This window comes from Theropithecus gelada, chromosome 15 (genome assembly GCF_003255815.1).
Source record: "Theropithecus gelada isolate Dixy chromosome 15, Tgel_1.0, whole genome shotgun sequence".
Classification (NCBI taxonomy): Eukaryota; Metazoa; Chordata; class Mammalia; order Primates; family Cercopithecidae; genus Theropithecus; species Theropithecus gelada.
Window position 1 is genome coordinate 76,753,768 of NC_037683.1, and position 19,096 is coordinate 76,772,863.

At 38.2% G+C, this 19,096-nt stretch overlaps 1 protein-coding gene and 1 pseudogene across 2 annotated transcripts in view; one reads left to right on the forward strand and one right to left on the reverse strand.

Annotated features, from left to right (window-relative positions):
• JAK2 (Janus kinase 2) overlaps window positions 1-19,096 on the reverse strand; it is a 101,574-nt gene that overhangs the window by 31,306 nt on the left and 51,172 nt on the right. For both annotated transcript variants that reach the window (XM_025360071.1, XM_025360072.1), the window contains exons 17-19: window positions 12,945-13,134; window positions 12,220-12,344; window positions 11,879-12,051 (exon numbers count right to left, since the gene is read on the reverse strand). In XM_025360071.1, coding sequence (XP_025215856.1) covers window positions 11,879-12,051; window positions 12,220-12,344; window positions 12,945-13,134 — 488 coding nt within the window. The remainder of the gene's footprint in view (window positions 1-11,878; window positions 12,052-12,219; window positions 12,345-12,944; window positions 13,135-19,096) is intronic.
• On the forward strand, window positions 16,254-17,795 carry LOC112608527 (annotated as a pseudogene).

A 19,096-nucleotide genomic window follows, 5' to 3' on the forward strand; every position in this document is an offset into this window, starting at 1 on the left:
TCCTTCAGGAGGTCTTGTAAGGCAGGTCTGGTAGTGACAAAATATCTCAGCATTTGCTTATCTGTAAAGGATTTTGTTTCTCCTTCACTTATGAAGCTTAGCTTGGCTGGATATGAGATTCTGATTATTGAAAATTCTATTTGATGGTTGGAAATTCTTTAAGAATGTTGAATACTGGCCCTCCCTCTCTTCTGGCTTGTAGAGTTTCTGCTGAGAGATCCGCTGTTAGTCTGACGGGCTTCCCTTTGTGGGTAACCCGACCTTTCTCACTGGCTGCCCTTAACATTTTTTCCTTCATTTCAACCTTGGTGAATCTGACAATTATATGTCTTGGGGTTGCTCTTCTCGAGGAGTATCTTTGTGGTGGTCTCTGTATTTCCTGAATTTGAATATTGGCCTGCCTTGCTAGGTTGGGGAAGTTCTCCTGGATAATATCCTGCAGTGTTTTCCAACTTGGTTCCATTCTCCCCATCACTTTTAGGTACACCAGTCAAATGTAGATTTGGTCTTTTCACATAGTCCCATATTTCTTGTAGGCTTTGTTCATTTCTTTATATTCTTTTTTCTCTAAACTTCTCCTCTCACTTTATTTCATTAATTTGATCTTCAATCACAGATACCCTTTCTTCCACTTGATCAAGTCATTCATTGAAGTTTGTGCATGTGTCACGTAGTTCTCGTGCCATGGTTTTCAGCTCCATCAGGTCATTTAAGGTCTTCTCTACACTGTTTATTCTAGTTAGCCATTCGTCTAATCATTTTTCAAGATTTTTAGCTTCCTTGCGATGGGTTTGAACATCATCCTTTAGCTTGGAGAAGTTTGTTATTACCGACCTTCTGAAGCCTACTTTTGTCAGCTCGTCAAAGTCATTCCCTGTCCAGCTTTGTTCTGTTGTTGGCAAGGAGCTGCGATCCTTTGGAGGATAAAAGGCCCTCTGGTTTTTATAATTTTCAGCTTTTCTGCTCTCGTTTTTCCCCATCTTTGTGGTTTTATCTACTTTTGGTCGTTGGTGCTGGTAACCTACAGATGGGGTTTTGGTGTGGATGTCCTTTTTGTTGATGTTGATGGTATTCCTTTCTGTTAGTTTTCCTTCTAACAGTCAGGTCCCTCAGCTGCAGGTCTATTGGAGTTTGCTGGAGGTCCACTCCAGATCCTGTTTGCCTGGGTAACAGCAGTGGAGGCTGCAGAACAGCAAATATTGCAGAACAGCCAATATTGCTGGCTGATCCTTCCTCTGAAAGCTTCATCCCAGAGAGGCACCCACCTGTATGAGGTGTCAGTCGGCCCCTACCAGGAAGTGTCTCCCAGTTAGGCTATACAAGCATCAGGGACCCACTTTAGGAGGCAGTCTGTCCATTCTCAGAGATCAAACACCATGCTGGGAGAACCACTGCTCTCTTCAGAGCTGTCAGACAGGGACATTGAAGTCTGCAGAAGTTTCTGCTGCCTTTTTTTCAGCTATGCCCTGTCCCCAGGGTCTACAAAGGCAGCAGGCCTTGCAGAGCTGTGGTGGGCTCCACCCAGTTTGAGCTTCCCTGGCCACTTTGTTTACCTACTCAAGCCTCAGCAATGGCAGATGCCCCTCCCCCTGCCAGGCTGCTGCCTCGAGGGTCAATCTCAGACTGCTGCACTAGCAGTGAGCAAGGCTCCATGGGCATAGGACCTGCCAAGCCAGGCATGGGATGTAATCTCCTGGTGTGCCGTTTGCTAAGACCATTGGAAAAGCACAGTATTTGGGCGAGAGTGTCCCGATTTTCCAGGTACAGTCTGTCATGGCTTCTCTTGGCTAGGAAAGGGAAATCCCCCAACGCCTTGTGCTTCCCGGATGAGGTGATGTCCTGCCCTGCTTCAGCTTGCCCTCCGTGGGCTGCACCCACTGTCCAACCAGTCCCAATGAGATGAACCAGGTACCTCAGTTGGAAATGCAGAAATCACCGTCTTCTGTATCGATCATGCTGGGAGCTGCAGACCGGAGCTCTTCCTCGGCCGTCTCGTAAAGTGATATTTTAATTGGCGGAGGAAGCAGATAGTGAGAAATGTTGATCCAGTAATAACATGAAATCCATGAAAGCCTGTGGCTAAAAAGATTGTTGAGCCGTAGATCCCATCAGAGATAGTAAAAGCGGCCTCAAAGTATTCTGAGATTTGTAGGAGGGTGAAGTAAATACCTAAGGTAATTTTGATGGATAGTGCTAGAATTACTTGCTTTCGATTACCTTCTATCAGGCTGTGATGAGCCCAAGTAACTGAAACTCCTGATGCAAGTAATACAGATGTATTCAAGAGGGGTACTTCTAAGGGGTTGAGGGGAAAAATGCCTGTTGGGGGTCACTGTCCTCCTAATTCTGGCATTAGGGCTAGACCAGAGTGATAGAATGCCCAGAAGAAACCAGCAAAGAAGAAACTTCTGAGATAATAAATAGAATTATTCCATATTGGAGGCCTTTTTGGACAACTGTTATATGGTAGCCTTGAAATTTACTTTCTCGGATAATATTACATCATCATTGGTATACAGTTAGTGTGTTGATTAATAAGCCTAGGGTTAAAAGAGTAGTAGAATTAAAATGAAATCACATGGCCAGGCCAGATGTTGTTAGTAGAGTTGAGAGAGCTTCTGTTAGTGGTCAGGGGCTGGGTTTGACCATATGGCAAGCATGTGTTTGGTAGGTCATTATGTGTTGTCATATAGATAAAGGCTTACTAGTAGTGTGAAGACATAAGCCTAAATAAGGTCTACGGCGAATTCGAGAATAGTAGGATTAGAATAATGAAAGCAACTGAAGCTGTGAGAAAACTACTAGTTAATAGTACTAGTGTGGCTCCTGCAATTAAATGTGTTGCTAGATGACCAGCTGTAATGTTGGCTATTAATCGCACAGCTAATGCTATTGGTTGAATAAATAGGCTAATGGTTTCAATGATTACTAATATAGTGATAAGTGGCATAGGTGTGCCTTGTGGTAAAAAGTGAGCCAAGGAGGTTTTCATTTTAAAGCGGAAGCCTGTAATTACTGCGCCTGCTCACAAGGGGATTGCTAAACCTAGGTTTATTGATAATTGGATACTTGGTGTAAATGAATGGGGTAGAAGCCCAAGGAGGTTCGTTGAGGCAGTGAAGATAATTAGGGATATTATTATAAGGGATCAGGTTCGTCCTTTAATGTTATAGGTAATTATTAATCTGTTTTAGTGCAGGTTGGATTAATTATTGTTGAATAGAAAATAATCGGTTACTAATTTGATGACTGGAGGTTGGAAATAGTGGGAAATGGAATGATTAATACTACTGCGAGTAGGCCTAGAATTGTAGGGGTAGCAAAAGAGGTGAATAGATTTTGTTCATTTTAATTCTCAGGGAGCCTTGTGTTTTTGTTTTGATTATTTTTGGTGTAGGGATAATATAAGTGTAATTTAATTTTAACTAAATAATGGAGAATAAAGTTATGATTATTGACAGGATAATAATGGATCATGTGGAAGTATCTAGTTGAGGCATTCACTGCAGAGAGGTGTAGACCCCCTCAATCTTTAACTTAAAAGGTTAATATTGAATAGCTTTACAGTGATATTACAATGTGGATGTGGATCAGGTTTTGAAATATTTTAAGGGGATTAGTTCTACGACATTAATATAAAACTGGTTAGATTCACAAATTTCTGAGCACTGTCCATAGTAAAGACCTGGTCATGTAGTGGTTAAGGTAGTTTGATTTAAGCATCTGGGGATTGCATCTGTTTTGAGGCCTAATGAGGGGATATGAGTGCAGGATGTCTTCAGACAGGATTAACGTATGGATGGGTATTTCTGCTGGGAGAATTGTTCGGTTATCAACTTTGACTCCTCGAAGTTCTTCTGGCTTTAAGTCTGGTGTTGGGGTTATATAAGAACTGAAGCTTAGGCCAGGTGCCGTGGCTCATGCCTGTAATCCCAGCACTTTGGGAGGCCGAGGCAGTCGGATCACGAGGTCAGGAGATGGAGACCATCCTGGCTAACACGGTGAAATTCCGTCTCTACTAAAAATACAAAAAAATTAGCCAGACGTGGTGGTGGGTGCCTGTAGTCCCAGCTGCTCAGAAGGCTGAGGCAGGAGAATGGTGTGAACCCGGAAGGCAGAGCTTGCAGTGAACCAAAATCACGCCACTGCACTCCAGCCTGGGTGACAGAGCAAGACTCCATCTCAAAAAAAGAAATAAAAAGAATTGAAGCTTAATTCTTCACAGTCTATATATTCATAGCTTCAATATCATTGATGACCAATGGCTTTGACAGTAAGAGAAGGATTATTAACTTCATCTGTTTTATATAGAATACGTAGGGATGGAAGGGCTTAAAATTAAGACAATGGCAGGTAAAATAGTTCCGACAGTCTCGATTTCTTGGGCATCTGTGGTGCTAATATGAGTTAATTTTGTTGTATTAGGGAAATAATGTATAGAACCAGGGAACTAATTAGGAAAATAATTATAAGAACGTGGTCATGGAAAGTGAGTGGTTCTTTTATGATAGGGGATGTAGCATCTTGAAGGCCTAATTGAACTGGATGAGCCATTAAGACATATAGGATTTAGCCTATAACTTAACTTTGACAAAGTTATGTAATGAGTTTACTAATATCTTATCGAGAAAGTCATAGAGGTTATTGATTGGCTTGAAACCAGTTTCTGGAGGTTCAATTCCTTCCTTTTTCATTTAAAGATTTAATGTAGGTTGGCTCTTCGAATGTGTGGTAAGATGGTGGACAGCCGTAAAGTCACTCTAAATTAGTAGATGGTTGTTCAGTTGTTATAGTTTTTCTTTTAGAAATAAAGGCTTCTCAGATTATAAAAATTGTTAGCATAACTGCTGTTAATGAGATAAATGAGCCTAAGAATGAGATAATATTTCATGCGGTGTACGCATCAGGATGATGGGAATAACGTTGAGGCATACTGGATAGGCCAAGGAAGTGCTGTGGGAAAAAGGTTAAATTAACACCTATGAATATAATGGTGAACTGAATTTTAGTGTAGGTTTGATTAAGCGTATAACCTGAGAATAGGGGGAACCAGTGGTTAAAGCCTCCTATGCTGGCGAACACCGCTCCTGTTGATAGGATGTAGTGGAAATGAGCTACAACATAGTGTGTATCGTGTAAAATAATATCTAGTGATGAATTAGCTAGTACAATGCCAGTGAGACCTCCTACTGTGAAAAGGAAGATGAATCCTAGGGTTCAGAACATTGCAGGAGATCATTTGATGCTACCGCTGTGCAGTGTAGCTAATCAGCTAAAGACCTTGACACCAGTAGGGATAGCAATAATTATGGTAGCAGAGGTGAAGTATGCTCATGTGTCTACGTCTGATCCTACTGTAAATATATGGTGTGCTCATACGATAAACCCTAAGAAGCCAATAGATATTATGGCTCATACTATGCCCATATACCCAAATGGCTCCTTTTATCCGGAGCAATACATCACGATATGGGAGATCATCCCAAATACTGATAGAATAAGGATACAAACTTCAGGGTGACTAAAGAATCAGAATAAATGTTGATACACGATAGGATCACCCCCACCAGCAGGGTCAAAAAGTAGTGTTGAGGTTACGGTCAGTTAATAGTATGGTAATGCCAGCGGCTAGGACTGGGAGAGAAAGGAGTAGAAGTACTGCTGTAATGAGGACTGGTCGGACAAAAAGGGGTGTTTGATATTGGGATATGGCTGGGGCTTTATGTTAATAATTGTAGTAATAAAGTTAATGGCTCCTAAAATAGAATACTTGCCAAGTGAAGTGAGAAGATGGTAAGATCCACAAAGGATCTTGCATGTGTTAGGTTTCCTGCTAAAGGGGGATAAACTGTTCAGCTGGTTCCAGTGCCGGCTTCTACTATTGAGGATGCAACAGGAATAGGAAAGAGTGGGGGAGAAGTCAGAAGCTCATATTATTTATCCGTGGAAATGCCATATCGGGGGCACCAATTATCAGAGGGACTAGTCAGTTGCCCAAACCCCCAATTATAATTGGTATGACCATAAAGAAGATTATGATGAATGCATGGGCAGTAACAATAACATTATAGATCTGGCATCTCCTAGCAGAGTTCCTGGCTGACCTAATTCTGCTTGAATTAGAAGGCTTAAGGTGGTACCTACTATCCCTGCTCATGCACCGAATAGCAGGTATAGTGTTCCGGTATCTTTGTGGTTGGTTGAAAACAATCAATAATTGATGAACATAAGTGGAAAAAAGGGTAAAATGGCTGAATAAGCATTAGACTGTAAATCTAAAGACAGAGGTCAAGACCTCTTCTTACCAGCCTTGAGATAATTTTTTATGTTGAATTGCAAATTCAAAGGAGCAGCTTCAATCGTGCCGGGGCTTCTCCCGCCTACCACCCTCCCCCGACTTGGAGGGAGAAGTAGATTGAAGCTAGCTGATTAGGGTATTTAGCTGTTAACTAAATTTTTGTAGGTTTGAATTCTACCAATCTAGCAAGGGCTTAGCTTAATTAAAGTGGTTGATTTACGTTCAACTGATGCAGAATAGAGTTTTGCAATCCTTGGGTTTGTTACAGAAATTAAGTATAATTCACTTACTAAGGGCTTTGAAGGTCCCTGGTCTTATTTAACCTAAACTTCTAAGTTATAACTAGAATCAGTGGAGAGATGGGTAAGAGGAAGGTAGAAGAAATAAGTGGAGGGAGGAGTAATATGGGTTTTGTGTTTTTGAATTGTCATTTTATTTTCGTATTACTGGATGTGGGGAATACTGTCACTGAGATGGAGTAAATTAGGCATATATAAAAGTACAGGTTGAGTCATGTCATGATAACTATAATGGTTGGCGTAATAAGACTATTGTTTTTTGAAAATTCTTGAATGATGACTCATTTAGGCAGAAATCCTGTTAATGGAGGTAAACCTGCTAGGGATAGCAGAATTAGTGAAACTATAGGTGTTAATCATGTTAATTTGTTTCAAGTGTGAGACAGTGACAGGGTTGTAGTGCTTATACTTAGGCTAAGTGCTAGAAATGTGGTAATTGTTAAGGTAAATAAATCAGATTTATAATGGTAATGTTTGGATTATAAGTTAGTACTGGGGTCATTCAACCTATATGAGTACTTGAGGAGTAGGCCAAGATTTTGCAGAATTGTGTTTGATTAACTCCTCCTCAACCACTTACTATAATGGATAGTATTGTAATAGATAGGAGACTGGTTGTGTTTATTGATGGGAAAATTTGAAATATAATCAAGATAGGGGCTAGTTTTTGTCACGTGAGGAGAAGTGTGCCAGACATTAGAGAAGTTCCTTGGGTTACTTCTGGGACTCAGAAGTGAAAGAGGGCTTTTCCTAGTTTTATTACTAGGGCTGTTATTATTAAGGATGAAAACTGATTAATAGTGTTTATTATTGTCCACTGCCCGGAGGACAGGTTATTGAAATGGATACCTATAATGAGAATTATAGATGCAGTTGCTTGTGTAAGAAAATATTTGGTGGCTGCTTCTGTAGAGGGGAGATTTATTTTTTTTAATCAAGATTGGGGTAAGAACTAGTATATTTATTCCTAGGCCTGTTCAGGTAAGAAATCATTAGCATTGTGATAAGGGTTCCTGTGAAAACAGTAAGGGAGATAATAAGTTGAGCTAATGGATTAATTAGTATGGGAAGGGTATAACCAACATTTTCAGGGGTATGGGCCCAATAGCTTATTTAGCTGAACTTACTTTAGGATATGGTTTAATACATAGCACGGAGAATTTTGGAGTCTCAGGGATGGGTTCAATTCCTATAGTTCTAAAAATAAGAGGATTTTAACCTCTATTGTTTACTCTATCAAAGTAATTCTTTTGTCAGACTTATTTCCTATGTTTGGGGTGGAATGCTGGAAATTAGGACAGGCATTGAGACATATCATATGCAGAATGCTAATGTAAGTGGTTGGAAATTTTTTCATAAAAGGTATACAAGTTGGTTGTAGCGGAATTGGAGGTATGCTGTTCGGATTCATAAAAACTGGGCAATTAAAAGGAGGGTCTTGGTAATGAAATTTATGGTATCTAGTTCTGGTGAATACATAGTGTGTAATGCTCCTAGAAAAATGTAGTAGGGCATTTATTACGATAATATTCATATATTCTGCTATAAAGAAGAGGGCAAATGAACTTGCAGCATATTCGACACTGAAGCCTGAAACTAGTTCTAATTCTCTCTCTGTCAAATCAAAAGGGGTTCGGTTAGTTTTTGCTTGTGTGGAAATAAATCATATTATGGCTAAGGGTCATGATGGTAGGAGCAGTCAGAGTAATTCTTGTGTTGTGATGAGTGCATATAAGTTGAATGAGCCACTTAGTAGTAGTACTGATAGCAGGATAATGGCTAGGGTGACTTCATATGAAATTGTCTGGGCCACACTGTAATGTACCAATTAGTATGTAATTTGAATTGGATGCTCATCCTGATCATAGAATGGAATAGACGGCTAGGCTTGATGTGGCTAGAATAAATAGGAGGCCTATATTAAAATTAATTAGGGGATCGGGTATAGGTAGAGGAGTCCAGAAGAGAAGGGCGATAGAAAGGGCCAGGGTTAGGGCAATGATATAAAGCGTAATAGAAAACGTTGAGGGTCGTAAGGGTTCACTGAAAAGTTTTACTGGGTCAGCAAATGGTTGAAGCAGTCCATAGGGGCCTACAGTATTAGGTCCTTTGCATAACTGTATATAGCCTAAGATTTTTCACTCAGTAAGTGAGAGGAATGCTACAGCAATTAGAGTGGGAATAATAAATAGAAGAAGGTTAATTATAGGCATATTGTTAAGAAGAGGAGTTGAACCTCTGATTGTAAAGTTTTAAGTTTTATGCTATTGCCAGGCTTTGCCATCTTAAGAAACCCTGTTCTTGGGTGGGGTATGTGGTGATTTCCTAGATTGAGATAGCATCATTTATGGGGGGAGGGTGCTTTATGAAGTTGGCCCTGTTTCTCTTGTCCTTTCATACTAGGAGAAATGTTAAATAGATAGAAACCGACCTGGATTACTCTGGTCTGAAACAGATCATGTAGGACTTCAATCGTTGAATAAATAAACCTTTAATAGTGGCTACACCATTAAGGTTTACGACCTCGATGTTGGATCAGGACATCCTATTATCGATATGATAGAATAGGATTGCACTGTTATCCCTAGGGTAACTTGTGCTGTTGATCAAATTATTAGGTCAATGTGTATTAACTCGCTTGAACTAGTGCGGTCTTAGTTTAGGTTGTTCGGAGGTTGAATATGCTATGAGGTCACCCCAACCAAAATTTTTAATGCAGAGATAGTAGGTTAAGGCCTGTAGGCTTTTTGAGTTTTTATTTGCATTAATTAATTAAAGCTCCATGGGGTCTTCTCGTCTTATTTGCTTGTAACTGCCTCTTCACCAATAGGTCAATTTCACTGATTAAAAGTAAGAGATAGCTGAACCCTCATGTGGCCATTTGGTAAGTCCCTATTTAGGGAACAAGTGATTATGCTACCTTTGCATGGTCAAGGTACCGTTAAACATATGTCACTGGGCAAGCAGTGCCTCTAATACTGATAATGCTAGAGGTGATGTTTTTGGTAAACAGGCAGGGTTAGATTTGCTGAGTTCCTTTTACTTATTGTAATCTTTCCTTAGAGCATGCCTGTGTGGGATTAACAGTATAAATAATAGGGTGCTTATTGTAAAATATTTGGCTGTTAACTGTCAGTGGGTTATTCCAGTCTGATGTAACCTTATGCAGTGGAGAATATTTTCATGTTATTTATATTAACATTATTGCTTCTATTAAATAACGGATGTTGAGTTTGAACGCTTTCTTAATTGTTGGCTGCTTTTGGGCCAACTATGGAGATACTATTTTGTACTCTCTATAGGAAGGTTGATTCCTAGGATCTAAAGAGCTGTCCCTCTTTAGATTAACAGTTAAACTTACAGGGAGATTAAGTAATTCTGTGGGTAAATTTAAAGTTGAACTAAGATTCTATCTGGACAACCAGCTATCACCAGGCTGGGTAGGCTTAGCACTGCTACTCATGAATCTTCCCACTATTTTGCCACATAGGTGAGTATGCTCTTTTAGCCATTCTTGTGTAGCTCGTTTAGTTTCGGGGGACTTGGCTATGGTTCTCTGTGTAAAGTTATTTCTACTTAATACTTTATGCAGAAGGTATAAGGGCTTGTCTTTGCTTTTTAATGCTTGGCTCAGTTCTTTCATCTTTCCCTTACGGTACTGTATCTATTGTGCCAAGATAAGAATTTCTATTGCCTATACTTTTGTCTAAGGTTAATCGTTTAGGATGGTTTAATAATATTTTTAGTGGGGCTAGGGTTGGCTCAAAGTGATCAGGTTGTGATGAAATCTTCCAGGTGTAAGCTGGATGCTTTAGGTTAAACAAGACTTTGGTTTGTCCAAGTGCACTTTCCAGTACACTTACCATATTATGACTTATCTCCTCTATTCATGCGTAGAGAATTTAAATATTTCTAGAATGATATTTGAGGAGGGTGACGGGTGGTGTGTGCGTGCTTCATGGCCTTATTCAACCAAGCACTCTACTCTTGGTTTACTGCTAAATCCTCCTTGAGCTCTTAGATTTCATAAAGGTTGTCATGAAATTTTCTGGGGTAGAAAATGTAGCCCATTTCTTGCCACCTCAGGAGCTACACCTTGACCTAACGTTTTTATGTATTTACTTGTGCTTACTTTATAACCTTAGGGGATTATTATCATTAATAACAATCAGAGTTGTAAAACAAGGTTATCCTATTAGAGCACCTAATTAACTCAATTAAGCACCTAGCAATCGGCAGTATCTTCGCCAGATTCCTCATCACTAACAGTATTATTCCTACTTCATCCCCCAAACAGATATACCACTCCACCTAAAGCTCACAGCCCTAGGTGTAACCACCCTAGGTCTCTTACTAGCAATGGAGCTTAATTTCATAACTAACAACCTTAAAGTACCCATTATAGACATTTAACTTCTCCAATATACTAGGTTTTTATTCAGCTACAATTCACCATTCAACCTTCAGAAGCCAAAATCTAGCTTCACTTCTAGACCCAGTTTGACTAGAAAAGTCTATACCAAAAACCAGCCTCTGTTACTGTATCTGCCCAAAAAGGCCTAACCTCTACTATTAATTATCTAATCTATTACCCTGAGTAATTTCAATTGCAACAAAAATACTAACAATGATCAACCAGCAACCACCACTAACCAACACCCATAACTATACAAGGCAGCCGCACCTACAAAATCCTCATGAATCAACCCCTCCCCCTCAAAAATTAATCAACTCCCTACGCTATTAAAATCAACTGTGATCACCACCCCATCATATTCAACTATTCACCAAACCAACATCAACTCTATTAATAATCCTAATAATAAAGCCTCTCAAATATCAGTACTTGACCTTCATGTTTCAGGATACTCCTCAATAGCTATCACCAGAGTATAACCAAAAACAACCATTATACCACCCAAGTAAATCAAAAAGACTATTAACCCCATGAAAGCCCCACCAAAATTCAACACAATACCACAACCCACAGCACCACTAATAATTAGCCCTAAGCCTCCATAAATAGGAGATGGTTTTGAAGAAAAACCTACAATCCCTATAAACAAGAAAATACTTAATAAAAATAAAGCACATGCCATTATTCCCATGTGGACTATAACCATGACTATAAGACCTAAAACAAAAAGGTTAAATGTAAGACTTAAAAGACCTAAATGTTCACTGTTACTGTAAATACAGAAATGGCAAACTATTAAATAACAACAATAAAGTTTGAAGTCTGTGCTGTAAAATTTCATTTATCATACTGAAATATACTCACCAGAATATGGGACTTTCACCAGGTTCCTTTACTTTATAGTATTCTTTGTCTTGTGGCAAGACTTTGGTTAACCCAAAATCTCCAATTTTAACTCTGTTCTCATTCTCCACCAATATATTTCTTGTTGCCAGATCCCTGTGGATATACCTTTTTGTACCAAGATACTCCATACCCTATGGATAAAACATGTTTCTTTCAGCTAGTTTTATAAACATAAACAATTTAAATGGTCTTAACCCTATATATTCCTTTTATTATCTATGAAAAAGTCTAGATGATTTCCTAACATTTACTTCAATATGGTTGCTTCATCTACAGCAAATAATCAGGATATTAGGTACCTTGCATATCTGAGATGTGTACTGCAGAAGTTTTTTGTGATCTATCCGTTCTTTATGTTTTTGAAGATAGTCTCGTAAACTTCCATATGGTAAATATTCCATAATTAATTTTAGATTACGCCGACCTTTTAACATAAAGGTGGAAACAATATTTTACTCTGCCATATTATACTGATTAAATATTAGAAAACTATCATACATAAATGACTTAAAACATATATAAAATCTAAGATGACAAAACTTTATTATACATTAAAGGTGATATAGTTGTTAAGAACATAATCTTTTTGAAACAAAAACGTGAATAAATAACGAAAATAAATTTTGAATAAAAGCTTTGAAACTACTTGCGTTTCAGTTTTCTATAACTCTTTAGGCAAACCAAAATAAACTGATGAGAAAACTTCCTTTCTCCTCATTTATATCAAACAAAAAACATAAAATTCAAAAATATTTTTATAGAAAACGTAAGCAAAAACCATTTCTCTAAAAATGATGCTCTCTTGGTAAACTTAAGCAAGAGGTGAAAAGAATGTTTAAACAACTTGCCAAATACTTCCTATAGTTATAGTTTATGATCACCAAACACAATCTCCAGTCATTATAGAATGCCTGTCCCTCTGGGCATTGGCGTAAGTCCAGATCATTAGACACCGTACGTTTCTATTACACAGGATGCCAAAGACATATCTTGAATTTCAAATAGGTTTCAATGGGCAGCTTACCAGCACTGTAGCACACTCCCTTGTACTTTACAATGTTGTCATGCTGTAGGGATTTCAGGATTTCAATTTCCCTTTCAAAGTCTCTCAGGTGCTCTTCAGTACTATGCTGAAGCTTTTTTACAGCCACCACCTCCCCAGTGTTGTCCTGTAGAGGGTCATACCGGCACATCTCCACACTCCCAAAATTACCCTAAATGACACATCACATTAGGATGGAAATATCAAGTTTTCAAGGCAAATTACAAATAAATTATATAGAAAATTCTAGTAGCTGGAATTAGCAGACATATCTTTAAGCTTATATTAAGGAACTCTTAGAACAAGAAAAGGAAATACTATCTCAACAGGTGCATAGTAAACCTATAAATTTAATTTCTTCAAAAGGAATTACAGGCTGAAATATAAATTACTTCAAAAAAGTATTTAAATAAATGATAAGCATTAATTATCAAGATAAGCCAAGGGACATGCTGAGGAATTCCTAAACTCTTGTCACTAACTTCCAGGAAGAATTTTCCTTTTTCACAAAATACTTTTTGATATCACTGTCAGTAATCTGGATGGAATGTGTCTGTTATGGGCTAAATGTCTGTGACCCCCACCCAAAATGTATATAGTAAGCCTTAACCCCATTATGACTGTATTTGGAGATAGCGCCTTTTGAGGAGGTGATAAAAGTTAAATTAGGTGATAAGGGTGGAACCCTCATGTGACAAGGCTAGTGCCCTTATAAGAGGAAGAGACATTACAGCAGTCTCTCCCATGTGAGGACACAGCAAGAAGACGGCCATGTGCAAGCCAAGAAGAAACCTCACCAGACACCAACCCCTGCCAGAACTTTGAACTCAGACTTTCCAGGCCCTAGAATTGAGAGAAATAAATATCTGATGTTTAAGCTACCCAGTCTATGGTATTTTGTTATAGCAGCCAAAACAAATTAAGAAGTAAGAAACTTTTAGCCTATGGGATGACTCTACATTTTTTTTTTTTTTAAGATGTCTTTAAAGGAATCCACTCTTTTACCTAAGACTCATTAACTACATAGAATTGGTAAGTTGCTATAACATTTAAATAAATTATAGGTTTTTGATATTAATCAAATTAGTGTATTTTGGATATTATTGCATTCTTACAGGATAAAACAATGTAGTTCTTGAGTTACAAGATTCTAAGTGACTGTATTTTCACTTATATACTTGAAGTCAATTTTTAAAAAAACCTAGACCACGTAGGCTCAGAGTTAAATCTATAATTACACAGTTTAGAAGGCCACACAACAAGGTGGATAGACCCAGGACTCTCAAGTCAGATTGGAACTAGAATATTGATCCACAACTTGCTCTCTCAGTGACCACAGACAATTCACATCTCTCTAAAATGAGGCTTTTCTTCCTTAAAGTAGAGAATAATAAAATGTCTATCTCATGAGGCTGTTGTGAGAAATTATTCCAAAACATATTTTAGAAAACAAAAGTAGGAAATAAGTTTTATCTTCTTTCCCTCTACTTAACAATGTGTTCATAAAATTTATTTTCCAGTGCCACTATATATTCCTTGAAATTAATGATTTTTAATTATTGTATATTGTCACATGAATGCACTAATTTTTAACATTGTAAACATAAATGTACACTAAGAAAATTTTTTAAATACAGTCATGTCATTGCAATAATATTCTTATAAATAAATATTTGTGTACATCTCTATTAAGGATACTTAAATAGCTGTTCAAAAGATAAGAACATTTCAAAGGGCCTTGATACACACTGCATTAGAAGCTCTCTGGCAGTGGTTACCATTTGATGTTCCAATAAGCAGTGGGAAAATGTGTATTTCATCACATCTCTGCCAACGATGGTCATTATACTTTTTCTAAATCTTTATCACTTTGATAGGCAAAAATCAGTCTCACTTTTAACTTGGAATGCCTCTATTTTTCTTATGGAAGAAGGAGATGAAGAAAAATTCAGTGAAAAGAAAGATTTAAGATAGAAAACCAGAAGAGTTTGAGATAGGACCAGAAAAGAAATCAAATAAGGGAGAGTAAAAGAACTACCAGTGATATGGTTTGGCACTGTCCTCACCAATATCTCATTTTGAATTGTAAACCCCATAATCCCCACATGTCATTGGAGGGACCCGGTGGCAGGCAACTGAATCATGGGGGTGGTTTCCTCCATGCTGTTCTGGTGATAGTGAGTGAGTTCTCATGAGATTTGATGGTTTTGTAAGCATCTGGCATTTCCCCTGCTGGCACTCATTCTCTCTCCTGCTGCCCTGTGAAGAGGTGCCTTCTGCCATGATTGTAAGTTTCCTGAGGCCTCCCCAGCCATGGGTAACTGTGAGTCAATTAAACCTCTTTCCTTTATAAATTACCCAGTCTCGGGTACGTCTTTATTAGCAGCATGAGAACAGACTAATACAACCAGTAAGAGTCTTAAGTGCCTAACCAATGTTGGAAATCAGTTTTCAATGAAAACAATCAAGATTTATATTTTATTTTTTTCTTACAGTGTTTGAGGGATGGAAGCACAATTTTAAAAATGCTAAGTTGTATTGTTCCCGTACTAGGAAAAGTGAAGCAGATAATCAAGGGAAGGGGGGGTAATATAATTGTAGATACCAGTGAAAGTAGTTTAAAAGATATGAACATTTAAAAGCCCTTGATACAAACTGCTCTATGAGAAGCTCTCTAGAAAGGGTCACCAATTTACATTCCAATAAGAAGAAAGTGTGAAAGACACTAGCAATACCAAAGATATCAAAAATAAGGCATTTATGTTGAAAAAAGCCAAAGGCTATAAAGTTATAGTCAGACAGGGAGATTTCAGGATAGGAAATTTCCTAAGTAAGGTTATTACAGGGGATTATGGAATTCAAAATGAACTCATTTAATGTAATCACAAGTTTGGGGTAGAGAAGCCAAGGAATCTTTTTTTTTTAAGTATTGGAAGGGCATCCAAAATAACGGCAGGAAGTAAGGTGACCAGAAAACAATGAGTACTGAAAGTATTCAAGGAATGTGGGCCAAGATGTTAGCTAATGATGGGAAGAGAGGAAAATAAAAATCATATTCAGAGAAGATTAAGAGTGATGCTGATAATTTCAAAGTAGTCACACTAAGATCCTGATTTCTGAATCCCAGATCTGCACCATGGAGGAAAAAGGAATAAAGAGGATGTCAAAACAGCTAGGAGTGAAGTGAGAAGGTAAAGGATATAAAGAACATAAGAGGTTTCAGGCTCCAGGTCCCAGGAGGAGGATCGCAGGCCAGAGGTGGAGCCGCCGTCTTGCCACGACTTTCAGACCATGGCCTGGCGCTGGTGGCGTGGCAGCGCGGGGCTGTTCCTGGGGCCAGCGGCGCGGAGACCCGGGCCCGGCTCCCCGAGCCCGGCTCCCCGAGCCTGGCGGGGCCGCCGCTGCCAATGCCTAGTGCAGGCTCATAGGCGGAAGGGACTTGACTTGTCCTATTTTAATCTTGTGACGCATTTAACACCGGCCTGTCCAAATGTATATAGTATATCACGGTTTCATCACACAACCCCGTACACTAAAACACACAGTGGTGAGAAATACCGATCCTTTCAAACTCGGTTGGGGAGACTTGAAAGGTCTGTACGAGGACATTAGAAAGGAACTGCTCACAGGGCCGGGCGCCGTGGCTCACGCCTGTAATTCCAGCACTTTGGGAGGCCAAGGCGGGAGGATCAGGAGGTCAGGAGATCGAGACCATCCTGGCTAACACGGTGAAACCCCGTCCCTACTAAAAATATAAAAAATTAGCCGGGCGTGGTGGCCGGTGCCTGTAGTCCCAGCTACTTAGGAGGCTGAGGCAGGAGAATGACGTGAACCCAGGAGGCGGAGCTTGCAGTGAGCTGAGATCTGACCAGTGCACTCCAGCCTGGGCGACAGAGCGAGACTCCCTCTCAAAAAAAAAAAAAAAAGGAACTGCCCGTATCAACAACAGAACTTAAGGAAATGTCTGAGTACTACTCTGATGTAAAAGGAAAAGCCTTTCGACCAATTATTATGGTGCTAATGGCCCAAGCATGTAATAGTCATCATAATAACTTCTGACATATGCTAGCTAGCCAGCGCGCCACAGCCTTAATTGCAGAAATGATCCACACTGCTAGTCTGGTTCACGATGACGTTATTGATGATGCAAGTTTTCGAAGAGAAAAACACACAGTAAGATCTGAGGTGAAAAGAAAGCTGTTCTTGCTGGAGATTTAATTCTTTCTGTAGTATCTATAGCTCTGGCACAAATTGGAAATACAACTGTTATATCTATTTTAACCCAAGTTATTGAAGATTTGGTGTGTGGTGAATTTCTTCAGCTTGGGTCAAAAGAAAATGAGAATGAAAGATTTGCACACTACCTTGAAAAGACCTTCAAGACGACTGCAAGCCTGATAGCCAACAGTTGTAAAGCAGTCTCTGTTCTAGGATGCCCGGACCCAGTGGCGCATGAGATCTCCTATCAGTACCGAAGAAAATGTAGGAATAGCTTTTCAGCTAATAGATGATGTACTGGACTTCACCTCATGTTCTAACATGGGTAAACCAACATCAGCTGATCTGAATCTCGGGTTAGCCACTGGTCCTGTCGGGTTTGCCTGTCAGCAGTTCCCAGAAATGAATGCTATGATCATGAGATGGTTCAGTTTGCCGGGAGATACAGACAGAGCTCCACAGTATGTATTACAGAGTGATGGTGTGCAACAAACAACCTACCTCACCCAGCAGTACTACCGTGAAGCAGTAAGAGAGATCAGTAAACTTTGACCATCCCCAGAAAGAGATACCCTCATTCAACTTTCAGAAATTGTCCTCACAAGAGATAAATGACAACTCTTTCTGTTCTTTCTGGCAGCTATCTCACCAGACTGTGCCTTAAAAATCTGGAGAATACACTTTGTTTGCTTCATCTGCAGATAACCAAAAATCATTTTAACAGATATCAAACTTATTGATGGGCAATTTATTTTTTTATTGCAAAAGTTTTTTCAGAAAACTTTTAAAATGTAATTAAACCATCTGAATCTCATTCTAGTCCTATAAATTCTAATTGAGGTATCTTGATGGTTATATGTGGTACTGTTTACACTGTTAACATCCACATGTAAGGCTATTACACAAATAAATAATCCATGTTAAAATTTTAAAAAATAGAATATAAGCATGAGGATAAAAGAAGAAAGCAAAAACAATCCAGATTTCAAGTAGCAAAAGAAAAGATTTCACAATAGTTTCTTGGCTCCTTTTACAAACAGTATGAAAATATTTTTTTAAAAATAAAAAATATATACCATTATTTCTCTTGGCTTAAAAAATATGAAAATAATTTTAAATATACATCCCTCTTTGGAATATTTTCACCATACCACTAATTGAAAAGGATAACTTAAAGGGATACAGTAGCTAATTTTTATAAAATGAAAAGGTGACATGCAATCATTTTTGTAGGAATGGCTTCAATAAGGCAATACAAATAGCTAGACAAACCATGGAACACATCAATTACTTCAAACAAACAAAAGATGAAAGTAAAATTATGATGTTAAATGCAGATAGGAAATATCCACATTAAAATATCTATGACTGACTAATGATTACACCATTTTCCTTTCATTTCCTACAAACTAAATTACTAAGAAATATATTTCATTGTACATATATTTTGAAAATGCCTTCCTTAGAAATTTACTTACGTTTAAAAGAATTTTAAGCTCACAGAAAAATGTTAAAAAGCAAAAGAAAATTAACTCAAAATTACAATAATGGGGAATGTTATAAATAAATTATGGTGTATTCACTTTTAAAATTATGTCTCAAAAGAATATTAATGGGAAAATCTTGATATATGAAAAATAGCAAGTATAGAATTGTATATATAGGATGGTTTCACTATTGAAAGAATTTGTGTAGTTGTTCAGAGACTACAACAAATGGAATGTATCTTCATCATAATATCTTCCAATTTCTCTAAAAGCAGTATCTATATCACTTTCATAACTAGAAAAAATTACTTGAAAAGATAACTTTATAATTTAGTCTGCTGTTTCCCTTTTGTTAATCTAAATTAGTGATCTTTTGATGTATTCTTTGTTATGTCTACTTCTTAAATACCAGTATGTATTCCATTGTTT